Genomic DNA, 23,702 nt, shown 5'->3' with positions numbered 1-23,702 from the left:
GATAGAAAATAAACTACGTACTACAGAATAAGGCTTAGTGGTCAGAAAAACTAGTGATTTCTTTAAGGCAAGACAGAGTCTACAGGCTTGATATTATAATTTTTAATAAGAGAAGCTAAGTGGATACAATAAGAAAAGTTTCAAAGATCAAGGATGGCTTCGTTAAAAATTTTTACACCCAAAAGAAGAAAGAAAGTTTAATCAAGTTTCTGTTGGACCCAAACAAGAAAAAGACCAGGGGCTGCTTCTGACTTTGAACTGGGCATTATCTCAGCAGAGCCCCCACTGTCTAGGTTCTGGTTTTCAGACTTGCAGGACCAGAATGTCAGTATTATAAGTGCACTCAGAAGATGATCAGGCTCTATAAACTGTAGACAGTGTAGAGGATTAATTCACACAAAACAAATCCATGGAAGAGTAGGGATGGGGCTGCTACTTTTGACTATGGTCACAGAAGGCCTTTTTTATTTCTAATTAAAAAAATTTTTTTATTTATTTATTTTGGCTGTGCTGGGTCTTAGTTGCGGCACGAGGGATCTTCGCTGCGGCATGAGGACTTCTTAGTTGCGGCATGCATGAGGGATCTAGTTCCCTGACCAGGGATCGAACCTGGGCCCTCTGCATTGGGAGCACGGAGTCTTATCCACTAGACCACCAGGGAAGTCCCCAGAAGGCCTTTTTTAAAAGAGATGACTGTTGAGCTAAACATAAATAACAAGAAGCAAGTAATGTGAATAACTAGGAGAAGGGTCTTCCAGGCTGAGGGAAGATAGCACTAAGGCCCTGAGATGGAAACACGCTTGGCTTATTTATAGAAAGAAGGCCAGTCAGTGTGTTTGGAGTGAGGGATAGGTGGTAAATTTGGCATAATGGGCCAGTTTTTATAGGACCCTATAGGGTCAGGTAAAGAGACTGAATTTTATTCTAAGTGTGGTTAAATGGAAGAGGTCCATGATCTGATTTACCTTTTTAAAGTTAATTGTGGCTACTGTGTGGCAAATAGATTGTGCTACAGAGGAAGCTGGAAGATCAGTTAGACACCAGTTAACACTGGTTCAGATGAGAGAAAACTGCACAGAAATGGGTAAAATTTGCGATGGATAAATGTGGACTGTATTAGGAAGCCGGACAGCTGACAGGACTTGCTGATAGTTGGGATATGAGAACATAGGGGTTTTGGCTTGAGCAACTGGATAGAAGATGGTGCCATTTAGTATTTTAGTCATGTTAGACTTTTCAAATGAATATAATTAAGGAATGATAGAAATTGTGCTTTTTAATTCTGTAAGCTTGTGGCAAAGGAGAGAGAGACCTCCTGGGGAAAAGACACTGGTTTTTTGTAAACTCAGACTAGAAAATACTCTGGCATGTTAGAAAAGTAGACATTTTATTTTTAAAAATTAATGATGATTAGGTGCTAAAATATGGAAAGTCCTTAAAAAAGTATGAGGACATATGATTTGTTCCCAGAGTCTAGTCTTGAAAGTAGGCATGAGCCTATCAACAGTTTGCCCAGGTGTCATTAATAATTGTGCTCAGAATTTGTTAGAACAAAAGAGCATAGTTTTCAACAGAGTTGCCACTTGAAAACGAAATCAGAATAGAAAGCTAGGGTATATAGATGTATCTTCTATCGGGTATTTTTCCAGTTCCTCCGTGTTGAATAATAACCTCATCTAAGAATCACCTAGTCACAGGAATTAAAGTATTGGATTAGAAGTTGAAAGACTTCAGTCTTAACTCAGCCCCCTTAATAGCCATGTAACCATGGTAGATTGTAACCTCTGAGCTTCTGTTTCCTTATTTGTAAAATACTTGCCCTGCACGCCTCACAGAGCTGTTAATAAATCCCAAATAAGATCATGAATGTCACAGTACTTTGAAGATGGTGAAGCGTTGAATACTGCTTGTGAGGGAATGGTTATATAGCTTAAAGCATTTACCACAAAAGGACCTTAGAAGTTCTTCTAAAGAAGATAAGGAAGTGCTCGCTTTGGCAGCACGTGTGCTAAAATTTGAATGATACAGAGAAAATTAGCATGGCCAACAAAGAAAAAAAGAAAAAGACAAGGAAGGTGGGGGTGGGAGTGCTCCGGTTGTATCTCTACTGTGAATCTTGAGGTTATGGTTTCCGTTAGGCTGTAGTACTCAACTGTACAGACCTATTCTCAGTGGCCTTATAATTCTTAACCAAAGTGACTTGTGAAACAGAGGACCCTAGATAAATTGCAATGCTATGAGGATGATAAAATGTAAGTTTGGTTTTGCTCTCTTATTTGGTAGTTAGAACTTTATTCCTAGCCATAATGAAAATGAAAGGCAGCAAAGTATGGTTAGTATTTTTTACTTTTAAGTTCTTTTCCCTTTATTTGCTCTTGGGCTATGGAGAGGCATTTTGTTTGATTTACTTGGAGTATATTTTCCTTAAGAAGGGAAAAGTATAAACATGCCAGAGGCTTGCTAGCAGTTGAAAGCAACTGTTGGTCAGCCAGAGAAAAGAAGGCAAAAAACAGGTTGGGGAATGGAAAAAGTGAAGCAAGAGGGAGGAAAAACAGATTTGAAAGAGGAGGAAAAGCATTTAAATCATTTCCAAAAGTCTCAAGTTTTCTTTTTAAAAATCTGTCTTTGAGTTTAGGTACTATACTTTGAGGTGATTGAAGGAGGGGTTGGTTCTTAGAGGAGAGTGAGTAAAATTGGGGAAAGTGGGAGGACAGGTGTTCAGGTTAGAGGTAGGTGATGGGGAGGAAGGAGAAGGTGCTCTGTGGAAACATGGTTCCTTGTGAGGATTGACAGTCTCTGAGGATATACTGGGTTAGGATGAGTGTTATTCTTATTCAAAATGTACTTTCTTACTGAAGTATATAATGTCAGTCTCTTTACTCCCTCTGCTTAAGTAACCCCGGTGCTGTGTTCCCATCAGCTGGGGAAAATATTTCACCAAGAGCTATATTTTTTATTATTGAGAAGATCTGGACTGAATTCATTGGCTTTTTTGGTTTGATTCAGACTACTCTGATGTCAACTTTTTAAAGCTTTTCTAATCTACTTTTCCCTCTAAATTCATTGTTTTTGGGGACTTACCTGGTGGTCCAGTGGTTGAGAGTCCGCTTTCCAGTGCAGGGGACCGGGGCTTCGATCCCTGGTCGGGGAACTAAGATCCCACATGCCCAGGGGCAACTAAGCCGTGCGTACGCTCTGGAGCCTATGCGCCGCAACTAGAGAGAAGCCCATGTGCCACAACGAAAGATCCCGCACCACAACGAAGATCCCGCACCACAACGAAGATCCCGCATGCTGCAACTAAGACCCGACGCAGCCACATAATAAATAAATATTAAAAAAAAAAGTAAAAGAAAGCCAAACAAAAAGTAGAGAGATTGTGAGACCTTCAGCTGAAGTCCTCTTCATTCAATTTCTCAGTTCTTTCTCCCACCTCACTCCCCAGAGACAATCTATGACCATAAATTTAGTGTGCATCCTGTGCAGAATGTGTGTGTGAATGTATAAATAAATTCTATTGCAGTCATTTTTTTCATTTATTCTTGTTTTTCAAGATCTATCCATCTGGATACATGTAGATCTAGGTCCCTCATTTCAGCTGTTTCATTTTTTTATTTCTCTGTATGAATATTTCACAGTTTTCCCAAACCCCTTTGATGGATATTTAAATTGTTTCCATTTTTTTTGCCCTTACAGACAGAACTTCAGTGAACAACCACCTCATATGATCTTCTCCTCCTCCTTCTTCGTTGTTATTGCTTGGGTGGTTTGATTTTTGTCCTAAATATCTTATTTGAATTCTCCCATTTGGTTTACCACTTTGGTATTTACAATCATCATTTGAAGGAGAGGAAGGGATGAGGAAAACCTTCTCTAACTTGAAATGCCAGTTTTCTTTTACTAAGGCCAGAGGCTCTGAAATGTTCTTTTCCTGTGGATTCTTTATGGACTCTGATAAATTCGTCAACCTTTGCATTTAACATTTTATATTTTTATTGTCTCATATCCAATAGCTGATTTTCATAAACCTCAGTAACTACTCACGTTTTCCCTTTCTCCGTTATGTTTTCTTTCATTACTTTTTAACTCCTAGAATACTTCCCACTCATTAAATGTAGGACTAGTATTTAGTTGGTTGATCGCCAACCTAGTTCATTCAATTCTTGTCTTACAAATTCATCATGATCCAAATGTAGCTGATATTTATGAAAGAGTTTCTTGGAGCATTCTTAGCCAAATTAGACATTTTAAAAATGTAAGCCTTTACCTTAGATTAGAATTATTACAGATAAATTTTGTTCAGGGACCATATGTTTCAATGACCAATGGTTTTCTTTTCTTTTTTTTTTTTGACTGTGTTGGGTCTTCGTTGCTGAACGCGGGCTTTCTCTAGTTGTGACGAGCAGGGGCTACTCTTCGTTGCGGTGCGCAGGCTTCTCATTGTGGTGGCTTCTCTTGTTGTGGAGCACGGGCTTTAGGCATGTGGGCTTCAGTAGTTGTGGCTCATGTGCTCTAGAGCGCAGCGTCAATAGTTTGCGCATGGGCTTAGTTGCTCCGCCGCATGTGGGATCTTCCCAGACCAGGGCTCGAACCTGTGTCCCCTACTTTGACAGGTGGATTCTTAACCACTGTGCCACCAGGGAAGTCCTGGTTTTCATTTATATTTTTTTTCTGGGGTCTTTAATCCACTCTACTTTAGTCATTATTGTGAGGTTGGGTGTATTTTTAAAATTTATTTATTTTATTTATTATTTATTGACTGCGTTGGGTCTTCGTTGCTGTGTGCGGACTTTCTCTAGTTGCGGCGAGCGGGGGCTACTCTTCGTTGCGGTGCACGGGCTTCTCATCGCGGTGGCTTTTCTTGTTGCGGAGGACGGGCTTCAGTAGTTGTGGCACGCAGGCTCAGTAGTTGTGGCTCACGGGCTCTAGAGCGCGGGCTCAGTAATTGTGGCACACGGGCTTAGTTGCTCCACAGCATGTGGGATCTTCCCGGACCAGGTATCGAACCCGTGTTCCCTGCACAGGCAGGCGGCTTCTTAACCACTGAGCCACCAGGGAAGTCCCCGGGTGTATTTTTAATTTTTATGTTCAAGGGTTTTTTTTTTTTTTTTTCCCACTTTAAAGGTGGATCCTGTTCAGAGCTTTGAGCACTTGGAATGTTAAAGTGTTACAAGTGAAAACCGTTACTCTTCTCTAATAATACCTCGCCAGCTCGAAGTGTTTGAGTAGGACTTCCTTTCTTGAATATATAAACTATCTTTAAGAATTTATGTGCTAAGTATTTTTAAAAGTAATTGATAAGACCTTAAAATGGAAGTCTTAGTAATAAATATAACTGTAGAATATCAGGTGCCTGTGTATTTTCTTTCAGATTTGTTTATGTCCTAGGATATGGTTCATGTCACAAGTTATTGTGGTTGGAAAGTAACCTTCGGATCTAGGCTTATTCTGCCTTTATTTTAGGTGAAGTATTCCACCAAAAGTATAAGCTCTATCTGTATACTCAGAAGTATCTGTAATCACTCAGTAGGCAGTGAATTGTTCAGTGAATTTTCTTCCTTACGTTGTAATCACTAAGTTTTAATGGAGTTCTTTACCTGCTCTTTTTATCCTGTCAATCCCATGTTTTATGCTGCAGAGAAATGTTCCTATTTTAAATCTTTCTTTAGAATGAAAGTATGTTCTTATGTGGAATACTAACACCATGGAGTTTTGTTTTCCCTTCCACTCTGGAAACTCTGCTGTAAAAAGTTTTAGTTCCTAAGTCAAAAATACTTTTTTCTTTTAACTGTAGTCACCGTCTTGGGATATTTCATCTGGATACATAACAGAAGACTTTACTGTTTCTGTGGGCATCAAAATATAATATAAAGAACCTTCTTCTTGAAATTATATTTTGTTTGCATAATTCTTTATTTAACACACCTTTTTTCCTGCCTTTAAAGAAAATATGCTCATTAAAAAAAAAAAAAAACTTTAAAATAATGAAAAGTATAACTAAAGGAAGCAATCACTCAGTCTTCGTTGCTACATCTTGTTGAGTAATTCCCTTAGTGGTTATGGCGGCGCACACCCGCACCAGCAGTACAGGAGAGCTCTTGTCTTTTGTCTCTCTGGGCTCTCGCAGCATTGCCGTTGTTAAAAGATGCACTGCACATTTGTTTTAGGGGAAAATACAATTTAGTTTGTATCAACTTTTTGTAAGTCTTACCTGTGACTCAGTACTAACAAGAGCATAAATCTGAAACTTGTTAGTAAAACAAACTTTGTTAATAAATTTGACTTACAGAGAAGGGAAGCCTTTTTTTCAAATGTATAAAGTTATTGTCTAAGCTTTCTAGGATGGAAATCCAAAAGAAGAGGAGATTAATTCAGTCATTTTATTAAATAAGTATTTGTTTCTGATCTTCCACTTGCCAGACACTGTCTCGGTACAGCAACAAAACAGACAAGAGTCTGCCTTCTTACATCTCAGGTAAAGTGTGGTAAATGACTTTGTGTGCTATAGAAAAAAATGAAGCAATGCAGGAGAAATAGGATTATGGCTGGGGGGGGAGGGGATGACATGTTTAAGGGTGTCAGGGAAGGCCTCACAGAGATGGTGGTTATTAGGGAAAGCCCCAACAATGGGGAGGGAGTGTCCCAAGAGAATATCTAGGGGAAGAGTTATCCAGGTAGAAAAAAGGGCAAGTGCAAAGCCCTAAGGCAGGAATGAGCCTATTCTGTCTGAGGAACAGCAGCAGAGAAGGCCAGTGTGGCTGGAACACAGTGAACTCTGGAGAACATAATTGGAGATGAGGCCAGAGAGGTAATGAGGTCCAGATTGTGCAGGGCCTTTTCAGTTATTGTAAGGACTTTGGCTTTTACTCAGAGTGAGATGGAAATCATTGGCGGTTTCATCAGAGGACGTGATTAAACTAAAAAGGTAATACCAAAAAATAGTTGTGTCCTGGCTTTGCTTTTTCAGAAGCTTTTGTTTGTTTCTTATAATAATTTGGATATTAACTAATGGCTCCTGGAAAGCCTGTCTATAGATATTCATTCCTGGGTGGCCCTGCTTTTATTACTGAGTTCTCATCCTGAACTGTCTTGAAAAAAAAAATCAAGGGTATATTCTGTGCAAGACACTATATTCACCCTTAGACATTGGAGGAGATATATACATACACATACATACACACACATATACTCTATTGGGTAATTTTATTACATATTTTAATGCATTTTAAATTATGATTTTATTTTAATGCATTTTTATTTTGAAATATAACCCATAGAAAAATACACAAAACATAACTGTATAGTTTAAAGTTTAATTATAAAAAGCAAGTACTTATATAACCACCAATTAGACCTAGAAATATACCATTGCCAGCACCCAGAAGAAGCTTGCTGTGTTGTGTGTTCCTTCTAGATCATAACCCATACCCAGGTGTCACTAATCTGACATTTGTGATAGTAGTTTCCTTTCCTTTGTGATTTTACCACCTAGGATTCATTGCAACCCAATATAATTTAGTTTTGTCTGCTTTTGAACTTTATATACATTAAATGGAATAATACTATATGTGTTCTTTTATGTCTTCTTTCAGAGCCTAACTATATGTTTGTAAAGTTCATCCATGTTGTTATGTAGAACTGTAATTTCATTGCCATGTAGCACCCTGTCATGAATATACCCCAACTTGTGTATCCATTCTACTGTTGATGTTTTGGCTGTTAGGAACACTGCTGCTGTACATGTTCTTATTTATGTGCGCTGATGGACATGTGCAGGACTTTCTCTGGGCCATATTTGGGGGTAGAAATGTTTAGTTTTTAACAAACTAAACAATGGATCTTAAATTTTTCTTTTTTTTAACATTTTTTAAAATTTTATTTATTTATTTTTGGCTGCGTTGGGTCTTCACTCGTGCGCTCAGGCTTTCTCTAGTTGCGGCGAGCGGGCTTCTCATTGCGGTGGCTTCTCTTGTTGCGGAGCACAGGCCCTAGGGCGTGCGGGCTTCAGTAGTTGTGGCACGCGGGCTCAGTAGTTGTAGCACACGGGCTTAGTTGCTCCGCGGCATGTGGGATCTTCCTGGACCAGGGATCGAACCCCTGTCCCCTGCATTGGCAGGCGGACACTTAATCACTGTACCACCAGGGAAGTCCCGATCTTTAGTTTTATTAGATAAGAAAAAACTGTTTTTCAGCGTGGTTGTACTAGTTTGTCTTCCTACCAACAGTGTGAAAGTGTTCCTGTTCCTCCCAGTCCTTATCAGTATTGTCAGACTCTAAATTTTGCCAATCCACTAGGCCTAAAAGTGTTCATTCTGGCAAATTAACTGAGAAACCAAAACCTTAAACACAGTTGGTGTGCAGTAAATATCTGTTAAATGAATTCGGCCTGACTCTTGCTACTCTAAATCTTCTGATCATGACTTGTCCTGTTTTAGAGTCAATAGTTCAGTACAGTTTTTGGTGAGGGCTCATTCCATTACTGACAGTAACTAGACTTGGTTAACCAAAGTAAGAGGAGCTTATTTGTACCAGTGTACCAATTAAAGGTCGCGTTTACATTTTCAGGAAAAGATTCTGTTTTTGTTTTTGTTTTTTAAATGAAAGCAGCAAAGAGGAGACAGTAAATTTGTTTTATTGGTTTATTAACAGTACATTGTTAATTCTTTTATTTCCTTGGCTGCGCCTTGTGGCATGTGGGATCTTAGTTCCCCGACCAGGGATCGAACCCGTGCCCCCAGCACTGGGAGTGTGCTGTCTTAACCACTAGCCACCAGGGAAGTCCCAAGATACTGTTTTTTAAAAATCACCCACAGTGTATGCAGTACTTCATTTTCCCACAAAAAGGAAGATAGCACCAGAATATCCTGCCTAGGTTATACTCCTAGAACCCTTGCAACCACTCTTATCCCTGTTTCTGTTTTGAGTGACTTTGTAGGCTATGGTAGATTATTTAGGGGGGTGGTGGTGGTGTTTAGCTAAGATATCTCACCAGTCTTCAACAGCCACCTCAGTGTGGCAGCTATTTATTAAAGCCATAGGATACATGGCTTTGTTTAAATGTATCTTGCTTCAGTGTAATTGACCCAGAGCACTTTTTTTTTCTTTAACATCTTTATTGGAGTATAATTACTTTACAGTGTTGTGTTAGCTTCTGCTGTATAACAAAGTGAATCAGCTGTATGTATACATATATCCCCATATCCCCTCCCTCTTGAGCCTCCCTCCCACCCTCCCTATCCCACCCCTCTAGGTGGTCACAAAGCACCAAGCTGATCTTCCTGTGCTACGCAGCTGCTTCCCACTAGATATCTATTTTACATTTGGTAGTGTATATACATCAGTGCTACTCTCTCACTTCATCTCAGCTTACCCTTCCCCCTCGCCGTGTCCTCAAGTCCATTCTCTACGTCCGTGTCTTGATTCCTGTCCTGCCCCTAGGTGCTTCAGAACCATTTTTTTTTTTAAGATTCTGTATATATGTGTCAGCATATGGTATTTGTTTTCCTCTTTCTGACTTCGCTCTGTATGACAGACTCTAGGTCCATACAAATAACTTAATTTCATTTCTTTTTATGGCTGAGTAATATTCCATTGTATATATGTGCCGCATCTTCTTTATCCACTCATCTGTTGATGGACACTTAGGTTGCTTCCATGTCCTGGCTATTGTAAATAGTGCTGCAGTGAACATTGTGGTACATGTCTCTTGCTGAATTATGGTTTTCTCAGGGTGTATGCCCAGTAGTGGGATTGCTGGGTCATATGGTAGTTCTATTTTTAGTTTTTTAAGGAGCATCCATACTGTTCTCCATAGTGGCTGTATCAATTTACATTCCCACCAACAGTGCAAGAGGGTTCCCTTTTCTCCACACCCTCTCCAGCATTTATTGTTTGCAGATTTTTTGATGATGACCATTCTGACCGGTGTGAGGTGATACCTCATTGTAGTTTTCATTTGCATTTCTCTAACGATTAGTAATGTTGAGCATCCTTTCATGTGTTTGTTGGCAATCTGTATATCTTCTTTGGAGAAATGTCTATTTAGGTCTTCTGCCCATTTTTGGATTGGGTTGTTTTTTGGATATTAAGCTGCATGAGCTGCTTGTATATTTTGGAGATTAATCCTTTGTCAGTTGCTTCATTTGCAAATATTTTCTCCCATTCTGAGGGTTATCTTTTTGTCTTGTTTATGGTTTCCTTTGCTGTGCAGAAGCTTTTAAGTTTCATTAGGTCCCATTGGTTTATTTTTGTTTTTATTTCCATTTCTCTAGGAGGTGGGTCAAAAAGGATCTTGCTGTGATTTATGTCATAGAGTGTTCTGCCTATGTTTTCCTCTAAGAGTTTTATAGTGTCTGACCTTACATTTAGGTCTTTAATCCATTTTGAGTTTATTTTTGTGTATGGTGTTAGGAAGTGTTCTAATTTCATTCTTTTACATGTAGCTGTCCAGTTTTCCCAGCACCACTTATTGAAGAGGCTGTCTTTTCTCCATTGTACATTCTTGCCTCCTTTATCAAAGACAAGGTGACCATATGTGTGTGGGTTTATCTCTGGGCTTTCTATCCTGTTCCACTGATCTATATTTCTGTTTTTGTGCCAGTACCGTATTGTCTTGATTACTGTAGCTTTGTAGTATAGTCTGAAGTCCGGGAGCCTGATTCCTCCAGCTCCATTTTTCTTTCTCAAGATTGCTTTGGCTATTCGGGGTCTTTTGTGTTTCCATACAAATTGTGAAATTTTTTGTTCTAGTTCTGTGAAAAATGCCATTGGTAGTTTGATAGGGATTGAATTGAATCTCTAGGTTGCTTTGGGTAGTAGTATAGTCATTTTCACAATGTTGATTCTTCCAATCCAAGAACATGGAATATCTCTCCATCTGTTTGTGTCATCTTTAATTTCTTTCTTTAGTGTCTTACAGTTTTCTGCATACAGGTCTTTTGTCTCCCTAGGTAGGTTTATTCCTAGGTAATTTATTCTTTTTGTTGCAGTGGTAAATGGGAGTGTTTCCTTAATTTCTCTTTCAGATTTTTCGTCGTTAGTGTATAGGAATGCAAGAGATTTCTGTGCATTAATTTTGTATCCTGCTACTTTACCAAAGTCATTGATTAGCCCTAGTAGTTTTCTAGTTTTCTGGTGGCATCTTTAGGATTCTGTATGTATAGTATCATGTCATCTGCAAACAGTGACAGTTCTAATTCTTCTTTTCTGATTTGGATTTCTTTTATTTCTTTTTCTTCTCTGATTGCTGTGGCTAAAACTTCCAAAACTATGTTGAATAATAGTGGTAAGAGTGGGCAACCTTGTCTTGTTCCTGATCTTAGAGGAAATGGTTTCAGTTTTTCACCATTGAGAATGATGTTGGCTGTGGGTTTGTCATATACGGCTTTTATTATGTTGAGGTAGGTTCCCTCTATGCCTACTTTCTGGAGAGTTTTTATCATAAATGGGTGTTGAATTTTGTCGAAAGCTTTTTCTGCATCTGTTGAGATGATCATATGGTTTTTATCCTTCAATTTGTTAATATGGTGTATCACATTGATTGATTTGCATGTACTGAAGAATCCTTGCATTCCTGGGATAAACCCCACTTGATCATGGTGTATAATCCTTTTAGTGTGTTGTTGGATTCTGTTTGCTAGTATTTTGTTGAGGATTTTTGCATCTATGTTCATCAGTGATATTGGCCTGTAGTTTTCTTTTTTTTGTGACATCTTTGTCTGGTTTTGGTATCAGGGTGATGTGATGGTGGCCTTGTAGAATGAGTTTGGGAGTGTTCTTCCCTCTGCTATATTTTGGAAGAGCTTGAGAAGGATAAGTGTTAACTCTTCTCTAAACGTTTGATAGAATTCGCCTGTGAAGCCATCTGGTCAACCCAGAGCACTTTTTATAAAGGTTTTTTTACATAAAAACTTGATAGTAATACTTTTAGCATTTTGTGAAGTAGCTGGCAAAAGTGGTCACTCCCCTCTTGTAAATCTTGTAAATGTGGACACAGGGCAAGCCACTTATTTCATTTTTGCTGTACTCATAGGCCAGTTCATTAGGGGAATTAGCTTGAATTTTTCTGACTTTAATTTCTAAGCGTAATCTTTTTGAGAGATGACTAGAAAATAGAGCCCTCAGAACTAGTGATGAGATATAAGAATGGTAATTTTGACTAGTAAATCCTAGCTAATGTATCACCTGCTTTTGTAAGATTTTCCCTTTTCAGAATAGCCTAAGTAAGTAAAGACTTGCATGAGATTCAGAATCTTGTTAAGTCTGATTCATCATCTCTATTTCCAGCAAAGATTTCCTGTTAGACAAGACAAATTAGAGTCTTCCTACTGACTTGGTGAGTTTTTACATAGTTTTATTTTAAACGTAGTTTAAGATCATGAGGACAGAAGTGGAATGAAATGCATAGAAATATTTATCATGACTTTAAAAAATGCACATCTTGAGTGCAATCTACTGTTTCATTTCAGTGCAGATAGTATGTATAGTTGGAAGTCATATAAGGTGAGCATGTAAGTTTTTTTTTTAAATAATGAGCATTACAATCAGTGTTAAAGAAACATTTTTCATAAATGGTTTCAAAAGAGGTTTTATTCTAAATATTCTTTCCTGGAGTAAACAAGAGTTATTTATTCAGATCTTCTCTGGTGACTAGTACATACAGGATAAGGCTTTACACTAATGATGGAGAGGAGAAAAGATGTTTGGATTTAAATTTTCTGATAATACATGATATGGAGACTTTAGAGTAAGATTATTTTTCTTCCGAGAAAAGATCTTCAGGGAAATTTGAATTCCAGCTTATAAAAGGAGATACCTTAAAGCAATTCATGGGCTCCCTTTTACTCTACATATAAAAGGAGTTTGATTCTGAGCAGGTTGCCTTTGTGTATGAACCTTAGAGCTCATCTCTCTATGGGTAACTTAGACAACTGTTTCTACCATTCTGGCTAGCATCTTAAAAGTTTTGCTTTGTGCTATGAGATTCTTGCCTCAAATGCTTATGTATGTTTTTACACAGTTTTCTTGGGTAAAATAGGTGTTATTGCATTTTAATCTTTTAAATTCTGACAAAAATCATTGGGATCCAGGAAATTGTGTTAAGACGGGCATTCTGTCTAACTTTCCCCTGTTTTGTCTGCCTGTGTGGTTTTACTTTTTCCTTGCGTCATGAATTTTGGAATGAACACTTCAAACTGAGAACTTCCTGCTCATCCTTTGTCCCATTTAGTTTAGTTAGAACCTTAACATTAACATAGAAATTGGCTTATTTTTTAATAACTTTGGAAGAAGGGAGAATTTATTTTTTGCAGGTGGTTTCTAGGTAAGGAACATGGGTCCATGTAAACAATCATCAGGTTTCTTTACTTAAGACCATACTTAAAGGAGAAGAGTAAAGCGTACATATACCTCAATCTCTCTTTCATAGGTAGGGGGAGTTCTAAGTGTCACTCATAAAGGTAAGAGTCTCCAGAGAACACTGAATTCTGTACTGCTAGATAGTATATAGTAGTAAATGCTGATTCAGCTTCTAAGTTAATGAAGTTATTCCAAATTATATGCCCTAAGACCAGTTTAGAATTTATTCTTTGGTATACATTCCTTGGGCCCTTTCTGTAACCAGACTGTGTTAGCAAGAAATATTTTTAAATGGCTTGACTGAAACATCGATGGCCAAGGAGAACTGCTTGTTGAATTTGGCTTCTATAAAGGCCAGAGGATCCTGTGGGGTTATGCAACCTCTGCCTATTTGTTTCATGAAATGACTCTTTTGTTTTTGAATTCCTTGCAAATTAGACATGCTTAAATTGTATTAAGGCCAAGGCATTCATCTGTTTACTATTTGATTTTATAAGGTTCTTCATAGTTGTAGTTGAGGGGAGAGAGAAGGTGAAAAACTGTCTCTCAAATCTCAAAACAGCTTTGGGAATATAATTACATAATAAATAGAGTCTTCTTAGCCATAAGGTTTTTTCCCTCTTCTTCCTCTTCCTTCTTCTTTTTAAAAATTCTGTTCCAGCTCTTGTTTTAGAATAAATTTTCTCAACCTAGAGGAGAAGTCTTTGATAACATGCGGGATGTGTTAAAATCTTCATCTTTCCTAAGTTTGCTCTTTGTGGCCCTAGAGATTTTTGCCCAAGCCATTCAGTGGAATCAACACATTATTATAATTTGTGAAAAGAGAGAAGTTGCTGATTGTCTCTGCCTATCTAATTTCATTTCTAAAGGTGTTTTCCTTTGGAGCTGAGATCCACTTTGAAGTGAAATAGCTCCTTTATAGTCAGGTTTGTTTGCTGATTTGGATTTGTTGTCATTCCATTTCAGACATCTCCCAAATGATGGATTTTGAAAGTGATGTGTGGAGAAGCTTAATCCTATGAACCCTATCTGCCTTTTTTTTTTAAAGCAGTTGGAGGAGGGTTTTTTTGTTTCCCTGGCAGGGGGTTAGTAATTAACAACAGCAGCACATCACCTGATGGAAAGAACTCAGACCTTGTGAAACCTGTGCCTGTTGCAGCCATCATGGTTTATGCTGCAGGACCCTCCATCCAAGTGGAGACAGGAATTTTTTTCTTCTATGTTGTTATGTAGATGTAGTCATTTGTGCCTAAATTAAAAAGCAAAACAAAAACTCAAGAAGTCTTTTTAAGGTCTAAGGAGATGCAATCCTACAAGTCTGTTTAATGGCACCTACCTCTTTCCAGGACAGACCTCTGCATTTGGAGCAGAGCATGCTGTCCCTGGACGTATTTTTGGGGTAGGGAATCATGCTAATGTGTCCATATCAACAACTCTTACATAATGGATAGTTTTTAGGGGGAGAGAATGATTCCCTAGCCCTCAACTTAAATTGGCAATAAATCTTTCTGCTCTTTGATTTTTTTTTTTTTTTCTGACTGGAAAAGTTGCATCCATATTGAGAATTATTCCATATTTTAACCTTTGAGCTGGTTGCTGAGGTCTCCTTGGGGACAAGGACACATTGTAGTTATTTATAACCTATAGAGAAGGGCAGTAAGGCTATGAACAGCCAGCACATGATGAGGTTTGGGAGTCAGTGGGAGCAGTCTGTTGTTTATTCCTCTGCTTTCCACGACTTGAAATTCTTCCATGTATCTTCTTGTTCCTCTTCATTTTGACTTTGGATGAACTTTACTAGCCGGGGTATTTCTATAAAACTCTTATCTTGTAACACTTAGATTGAGGAGAAGAAGGAAAAATAGCCTTTTTATGTACAAAAGCATGTCTCATCCTCACAGTCATTTCAGAGTCTGTGCTTGCCTAAGAGATCTGTAAACTGGGAAAATCTTAAAGGTACTGACATGCATATGTAATGCTATACATGTTTCTGAGTTTTCCTTCACAACAGTTGCAAAAACAATTGAACTCTTAAATATTTGGCTGTGGTAGAAAATACGTTCTGCATCTTAGCCTGGTATAGAAAAAACTTAATGTGTCTATACATGTCTTAAAGGTATGTCTCTCTGTCTCTCTTTATATCTGTACACGTGTATATATTTAATGTTAATTATCGTTTCCCTACATGTCAATTTTAAGGGAATCAAACCCCGTGTCAGATATGAAAATTATAGATCAAATCTAAATAAATGCTAAGAATCTGCCTCATTTTTATCAGTATATTGGAATTTTACTGTATAGAATTTAACTTGAAATAACTGAGAGGTCCTCAGTTTCTGACAGCTGCTGTAATGGTTCTTTCAGGATCGACTTATCCTGGAAGATGTGCTAATATTACTGTTGTCTTGTGGGTTCAAGAACTTCCCATTTAGCCCTGCACACTTCTCTTTCTCCCAACTTTTCTTGGATTTTTTTTTTAATAAAGAAAAATGTAGTTTTGGAATGTATTAAATTAGTTCTTCAAAATAGGAGATTAACTGATAGTTTTCTTTTTAAAATATTTTCTTGTTTTAAGAGTATGCTTGGATTCCTATAGCTGTTACTCATTCAGCAACTCCCAAACTTTAATCTTTTAACTAAAGCTCATTAAGGAAAAATATGATCCCAAAAGACTGTAGTCTAGTTAGTCAACAGCAATTTCGTTGAACAAATATTTATTGAGTGCCTATTATGATACCATTTTAGGCACAGGGGGATGCTGTTCTCTCATTGTGCTTAACTTCTAGTGGGAGAGACCGTAGACAAGTGAAAATATAAAAACAAGGTAATTTCAGATAGTGGTATTAAAAAAGAAATTTAAATAGGGTAATGTGATGAAAGAGGCTAGAAGTGGGGACTGCTTCAGATCTGGTGGGTCAGGGATGACCTCTCTGAGGATATTACATTTGATAGGACACCTAAATGACAAGAAGGAGCCAGCTGTGAAAAGATCTGAGGGAAGAAAGAGCTTTCCAGGCTGAGGAAAGAGCCTGATGTGTTTACCAAGTAGAATTAAAGGCCTGAGTGACTAAAGCATGGTGATTGAGAAGGGTAAGTGTTAGATGAGGTCAGGGAGGTACACTGACGCTTTGGCAGTCATGACAAAAGGTAGATTTTATCTGGATAGGAGTGGAAGTCACTGAAGAATTCCTGTCTTGTTTCTCATAAGGGTCTGACTTATAAGCCATCTCATAACCTAGAAGAATTAATTGTGAAGTCTGCTGATTCCTTTTAAAATAGTTTTATTCATTATTTGAAAAGGTAATATATTCACATGGTTCAAAATTCAGTAAGTACAAATGGGAACAGTGGAAATTCTCCTTCCCACCCAAGTACCCAGTTTCCTTCCTTGGAAGTACCAGTGTCCCTAGAGTCTTGTGTAGCTTTACAGACAGAGATATTTTACACACACACACACATACATACATACATAAATATTTCTGCCTCTTTAGATAGAAAGAGCTTCCCCATTCCTTTTTTAAATAGATATTATTATTACATTGTCTGTATCATAATTTATTTAATCAATCCCCTATTGATGGACTTTCAGGTTATTTCCATGTTTTTGTGATTACAAATAGTGCCACATTGAAAAACCTTTTATATTTGTCATATTAAATATATTAGTAGGATAAATTTCTAGACATGGAATTGTTGGATCAAAGGGTATATACAGGGGGCTTCCCTGGTGGCGCAGTGGTTGAGAATCTGCCTGCCAATGCAGGGGACACGGGTTCGAGCCCTGGTCTGGGAAGATCCCACATGCCGCGGAGCAACTAGGCCCGTGAGCCACAATTACTGAGCCTGCGCGTCTGGAGCCTGTGCTCCGCAACAAGAGAGGCCGCGACAGCGAGAGGCCCGCGCACCGCGATGAAGAGTGGCCCCCGCTTGCCACAACTAGAGAAAGCCCTCGCACAGAAACGAAGACCCAACACAGCCATAAATAAATAAATAAATAAAAATTAAAAAAAAAAAAAAAAGGGTATATACATTTCTTATTCATTCTGATATGCATTTCCCTTCATGAAGTTTATAACAGTTTATACTCTAATCAGAAATGTTCTCCTTATCCTGGGCAAGTGTTATCAAACATTTTAATCTTTGCCAATTCACTGGGTGAATTAATGTGTGGTTTAATTTGCATTTATCTATTATGAATGAGAGTTGAACTTGTTTTCACATATTTAAGAACCATTGATACTTACATGTCTGTAAACCATTGGCTGTTCTTTGCGCATTTTTCTGTTAGGCTATTGACTTTTTTCTTCTTGATCTTTAGATTCACTCAATTCTAACTCCCTCAGTTAAAGAATTTTTTAAAAATACAATGTTACATGTCAGTTATATCTCAATTTTAAAAAAGCAGTCATCTTTAACTTGTAAATTTTAGGAAACATGAACCTGACATGAGACATGAGAAACCCTAGTCTTTCCTTTGCTGATTGAAGTCTCTCTTGATTGCCCTTGGTTTCATTTTAAGAAGTGTCTCTAAATTAAAAAAAAAGGAAATAAAAAGAAAAAAGTACATTTAGTATTTTGTTAGAGTAGATTGATCTGCAAAAAGTTTACCCATAACAAATATTCAGAAGTCATTCAAACCTTGCAAGAGAGGAAGTCAGTATGACCTGTAATAATCTGTCCTTGGGGTAATGAGAAAGAAGTTATTACCTCCTGGGCTGTATATGATTGAGGACACTGTAACAGAAGAAATACAAACATTCCTTTGAGGTCCCAAAAGTTTCTCAAAAATGGATATACCCAAGGCTTTGTATAGTTTTGGGGGGTTTTTTTGTTTTTTTTTTTTTTGTCAAGTCTTTTTGGCATCTTCTGTTTTGGAAAATGCAAACGTCTCTCAAGTTTAAAATAGTTACAACATTGGGATTTTTCCTTACTTGGAAACTGTACCAGGCTTTAAACCAAGAGAAAAAATAGTTACAGGCTTTTAAAAGTCCCTAACAAACCATTCTTTGGCAAGAAACCATGTTCCCAGCCATCTAGCTTGTACATGTTTGAGTATTATATTAAACAACATGAAATTGTCGGGATTTAATAGAGTGAACAGGAAAATAAATGGTGGTATATAACAGATATGTGCAGCCTCTGAGTTGTCAGCATACTGGGAAGTTTGCTAAGCTTGGGAAAATAAATTTCTCATTAGAGAACTTGGACAGTCTTGTTTTAACTTGTTTGAAGCCAGGAACAGTATATTTTGGTGCTAGTTGTCTCCTACAAAGGTTCTCAAACCATGACCCTCAAATAGACCTCCTCTTTTCTAAAATTGTTTTTCTGCTGGGCATCTGCGGCAGTTGGCATGAAGTGCTGAAGAGTTCACGTACAGCCAGGCTACTTTGCTTATGAACACTTTGCCCATGGTGCCTGCTGTGAGTGAAATTAATTAGATTTGTGCTGTCCTAGTCGATTTCCCTCCCAGCAGGTTGTGTGGTTAGACCTCCTCAGAGTCTAAAGCCGATTCTCCAGTTCTACTAACTGCTGGGTTGGACACTTTTAAAAATTGGAAGAAAGGTTGGTGATATTTTAAAAGAAACCAAAGACTTGTCTACAGAATAAATGAGAAGCAAAAAAGATAGGTAAAAATGGCCAAGACCAAGGTTGTATTTTTTTTCCTGGTTGTGATAATGGACCATGGTTCAGTAGCAACAGTTAGGCCATTAAAATAAACTGGTTTTTAAACTTGCCTTTTTCTTAGGCTTAGAGAATTCTTAACTTGTTAATTGTTAGATAAATTTGAAGTATTTTTTTAAACTTCAAAAATAAACTCAAATTAGTATTTTATGATCTATCAATATAGAGCTGAGCCTGCACCTCACACCTACAGAGCCAAGTTTTATGCTCTTAACTAACATGTAAAATTCACATCTTCATTCCAACCTGCTCAAAAGATAGTTTTAATTGGGAATTTTGAAAATTCATTCTGGCTCCTACTGGCAGTAATGGTAACTGGGATTTGTAAAACCGCCTGAGGTGCATTTACTCACTACTAGACAAACAGTTCTGTGAGAATGTGTTTTCCATCAAATGCAAGTCTACCTTGATCACAGGTCTCTTTTCTTGATATTATCATGAATCCTGAATTGCACAAACCAGGGAGGCCCAAATTCCATTGCAGTGCTTAGTTTAAGTGAAATAGCACATCATGTATATAAGACTTAACTTCATGTGTGATTACATGGGATGTTTTAATTATAAACGCATGTAGGATTGTGTTAAAACCAATGGGGACTCTGGTAATACTGGTGGTATTACTCTGTGAGGGTGCAACTATATCTTATTACTCCTCTTCCATGCTTATTACTTAAGTGGCCAGTGAATGTGTGTGAGTTGAGTGATTTTTTTTTTTGTTATTCATTTATACCTCTTTCTACGAAGGATTTGAGGCAGTTTCCAGAAATACTTAACATATCAAACGGTAAAATAAATCAGTTCAGGGAATTATAGCAAAGTGTATAACAATGTTAAGAAAATAATAAAGCTATTCGGACTTCCCTGGTGGTGCAGTGGTTAAGAATCTGCCTGCCAATGCAGGGGACACGGGTTCAAGCCCTGGTCCGGGAAGATCCCACATGCCTCAGAGCAACTAAGCCCATGTGCCACAACTACTGAGCCTGCGCTCTAGAGCCCGCACGCCGCAACTACTGAAGCCCGCGCACCTAGAGCTTGTGCTCTGCAATAAGAGAAGCCACCGCAGTGAGAAGCCCGCGTGCAGCAACGAAGAGTAGCCCCCGCTCGCCACAACTAGAGAAAGCCTGCACGCAGCAACAAAGACCCAATGCAGCCAAAAAATAATAATAATAAAATAAAATAATAATAAAGCTATAGTAGAGGGATCATATGAGCCTATATAGAGTATAACATATAGAATGAGCATATGAGCCTGTAGTTTCAAGAGATGGGTCAGGTTTGTCTCAGGGCTTCCTAGTAGCCAAGCAAAGAGAGCAGCATTATTAGATACAGATTCATATTGTCTGTCCATAGCTGAAAACAGACCAGGTGTTCAGGAAAGAAATTTCTCCCTTGTATATTGTAAACCAGACAATGTATGATATGATGGAGTAAGTACATCCTTACACTATTCCCACAATTAATAAAATTTATTTTATTTAAGTTTTTTTTTTGATGTGGACCATTTTTAAAGTCTTTATTGAATTTGTTACAGTATTGTTTCTGTTTTGTTTTGATTTTTTGGCCGAGAGGCATGTGGTTGGTATCTTAGCTCCCTGACCAGGGATCAAACCCACACCCCCTGCATTGGAAGGTGAAGTCTTAACCACTGGACCACCAGGGAAGTCCCAATAAAATATATTTTAAAGATAAAGCAGAACAGTACAAAGGGTAGTATATATTAAAATAGCTGTCATCCCAAACTAAAAGACATTTGTCATATTTGCCTCAGGTCATCCTAATTTTTAAAAAAACATGAGAGATCAACTTGAAATGTCTTACATTCTTTTCCCAGCTTCATTCTTCGTCCTTGCTCTCCCATCATGAATCTGATACCTAGCTTGTCAATGATTTTTTTCAATTCTACTGTATGCATATATCTGTAAATAATATATAAATCTTAAATTTGCATAAATAGTGTACTGCACATGACATTCCAAAACTTGCTTTTTTTCATTAGTGTCGTGTTAGATCTCACTCATCTCCCTGGTGCTGTAGATGTAGTTCATTACTTTTAAATCCTGAAGTAGTTTTTCATAGTATGGAAATAACCCAATTTAGTTATCTGTTTCCCTCCTAATGGATTTTTAGTTTGTTTGTCTGTAACTGCCACATTGAACGACCTTGTCCATGTCTTCTTGTGCCCGTGTGCAGTTTTTCTAGGACAGTGGTTCTCAAAATGTTCCAGGGCATATCAGGGTCACCTGGGAACTTGTTAGAAATGGAAATTCTTGGGCCATTCCAAACCTCTGAATCAAAAACTCTGGGGGGCAGGGCCCAGCAATCTGTTTAGCAAGTGATCCTGATGCACCTAAAGTTTGAGAACCACTACTTTAGCACATATATAGTTAAAAGTAGAATTACTAAGTCTTATGTGTAAGTAGGTTAAACATTACTAGATACGGCAAATTCCTACCCCAAATATACTTAATAATTTACAGTCTCACCAGCAGTGTATGAGAGTTCCTATAGCTCCATACTATGGAACAGAGGAACAGAGAAAGCAAGAAGAATCTGGAAAATCAGATACTGGTGAAGTGTAAGTGGAGAGAGATCTCTAATGCTACAGAGAAAGGAAAACATCTAAGAAAGGGATAAATGTTGCCCTTCCAGAGAGCAGCTAGCAATGGGTTGATAAATAGAAGACTATTCTTTTTTTTTAAATTTATTTTTGGCTGTGTTGGGTCTTCGTTGCTGCACGCGGGCTTTCTCTAGTTGTGGCGAGCAGGGGCTACTCTGCGTTGCTGCACGCGGGCTTCTCACTGCGGTGGCTTCTCTTGTTGCAGAGCACGGGCTCTAGGTGCGCGGGCTTCAGTAGTTGCAACGTGCGGGCTTCAGTAGTTGTGGCTTGCAGGCTCTAGAGCGCAGGCTCAGTAGTTGTGGTGTACGGGCTTAGTTGCTCTGAGGCATGTGGGATCTTCCCGGACCAGGGCTTGAACCCGTGTCCCCTGCATTGGCAGGCGGATTCTTAACCACTGCGCCACCAGGGAAGCCCAGAAGACTATTTATTCTTAATAATAAGTTTGCACTGAAGCGTAGGAGAAGATGAGACAGTATTTGGAAAGGTAACAAGGTAATTTTCCTTTAGGAGTGAAGTATTTGTACCCTCAAGGGAAGGAGCCCACATACAGTGGTAAAGCTGTATGTGGCGTTCACCATGCTGTCTCCTCTTTAGGTAGCCTTTTCATGGATGTACTTTAAGTACCCTTTGAGTAAATTCATTTGGTAAGATAATATTAAATAGTATTGTGCAGAAGATTAAAATAGGGTGATATCATTGTGATGAGGAGACTGCTTTAGGTTAGGTGATCTTCTCTGAGGTTAACATTGAATGCTAAGAAGCCATTTGAATGATAAGGGTAGAGCATTCCAGGCAGGAGACAGGGTTTCCAGTCTCTGGAAGGTCAAATGGAAATAGTAGGATAGTATACCATTAATCTAATAAAATTCTCTTGCTTCTTGCATCAACCAGGGTGAAGAGGAACAGAAGTCTTTGTCCCCTGACTTTGGAAATCTTGTTTGACCTTCAAACTGGCGATGTCAAGGGTTCCAAGTCCTCCACCTCCGGCAGAAATGTCGAGTGGCCCAGTAGCTGAGAGCTGGTGTTACACACAGGTAGGTGCTTCTTGGGAGGATTTTGGGGGATGAAAGGAATCAGATTTCTTTTCTACATTGGCTTTCTTGCTTTCTCTGGGTCATACCTGCCAAATAGTTAGATAAAGTACTTGTCAGCTTTCCATGCCTTGGTTTTCCATGAGGAATCTGAATGCCCTAGGCATTCACGGGAGGTTGAAAGAGGGGAATCTTTGAAACTGGATCAGCTGCCTACATCCACCTTGATGGAAGTGTATTCCTCTGTTGGGCAACTTAGGGGGAAACCAGGTTTGAGATTGCAGCCCCAGGCAGTGGTATCAACATCTAAATCATCAAACAGCTGCTCTGAGCAGAGGTTCATTTTAGGTGTGGCTTAATCACCTGCTTTCCCAACCTTGTCCATGTTTTTCTCACTTTCCATCCAGTGTTTCTCAGAAGCTGAGAAAAGTTATGAAAGCAGTTGGTCACTGTGAGATTTCTTAAAAAGTAGATGAGAGACAGAAAAGGCTGAGCCTCCATGCTGGCCAAACAGTGCTGTCTTCCTATGGGATTATGCAGAGGGAGGGAGAGGGAAAATTATCTGATCTCCAGCCTGTTTTTCAGGTTACCCACTTCCTATTTAATTGCTTCCTGGTTTTCTATCAACAGATCAAAGTAGTGAAATTCTCCTACATGTGGACCATCAATAACTTTAGCTTTTGCCGGGAGGAAATGGGTGAAGTCATTAAAAGTTCAACCTTTTCATCAGGAGCCAATGATAAGCTGAAATGGTGAGGAAGAATACATTTAGCTATAAAAATTTTTCTATAAGTTGCCTGTTTTGCTTGGCTTCACGGGAGACTGACTAGAGTGGGAGATCCTTGATGGCAGGGACTTTGTTTTGTTCTTAATGTATTCCCTGGTGTCTGATACATAACAGATGCTCACTGTATATTTGTTGAATTAATTCAATGAGTATATCAGGGGATCAGCAAACTCAAATGGCTGTAGGGTAATGTAAATGAGTAAAGAGAGCCAGTGTTGTAAATAATATC

At 38.4% G+C, this 23,702-nt stretch overlaps 1 protein-coding gene across 2 annotated transcripts in view; it reads left to right on the top strand.

Annotated features, from left to right (window-relative positions):
- The window catches only part of SPOP (speckle type BTB/POZ protein), a 68,791-nt gene that overhangs the window by 26,281 nt on the left and 18,808 nt on the right, over positions 1–23,702 (top strand). The window contains exons 1-3 of one of the 2 annotated variants that reach the window (XM_061174733.1): positions 21,541–21,613; positions 22,547–22,689; positions 23,317–23,438. In XM_061174733.1, coding sequence (XP_061030716.1) covers positions 22,612–22,689; positions 23,317–23,438 — 200 coding nt within the window. In that variant the 5' untranslated portion in view covers positions 21,541–21,613; positions 22,547–22,611. Of the gene's footprint in view, positions 1–21,540; positions 21,614–22,546; positions 22,690–23,316; positions 23,439–23,702 lie in introns of those variants that run through there. The other variant, XM_061174732.1, reaches the window with a different exon arrangement.

The sequence above is a fragment of the Eubalaena glacialis genome, chromosome 19 (genome assembly GCF_028564815.1).
Source record: "Eubalaena glacialis isolate mEubGla1 chromosome 19, mEubGla1.1.hap2.+ XY, whole genome shotgun sequence".
NCBI classification, from domain to species: Eukaryota; Metazoa; Chordata; class Mammalia; order Artiodactyla; family Balaenidae; genus Eubalaena; species Eubalaena glacialis.
This window is presented reverse-complemented; position numbering and strand designations above follow the sequence as displayed.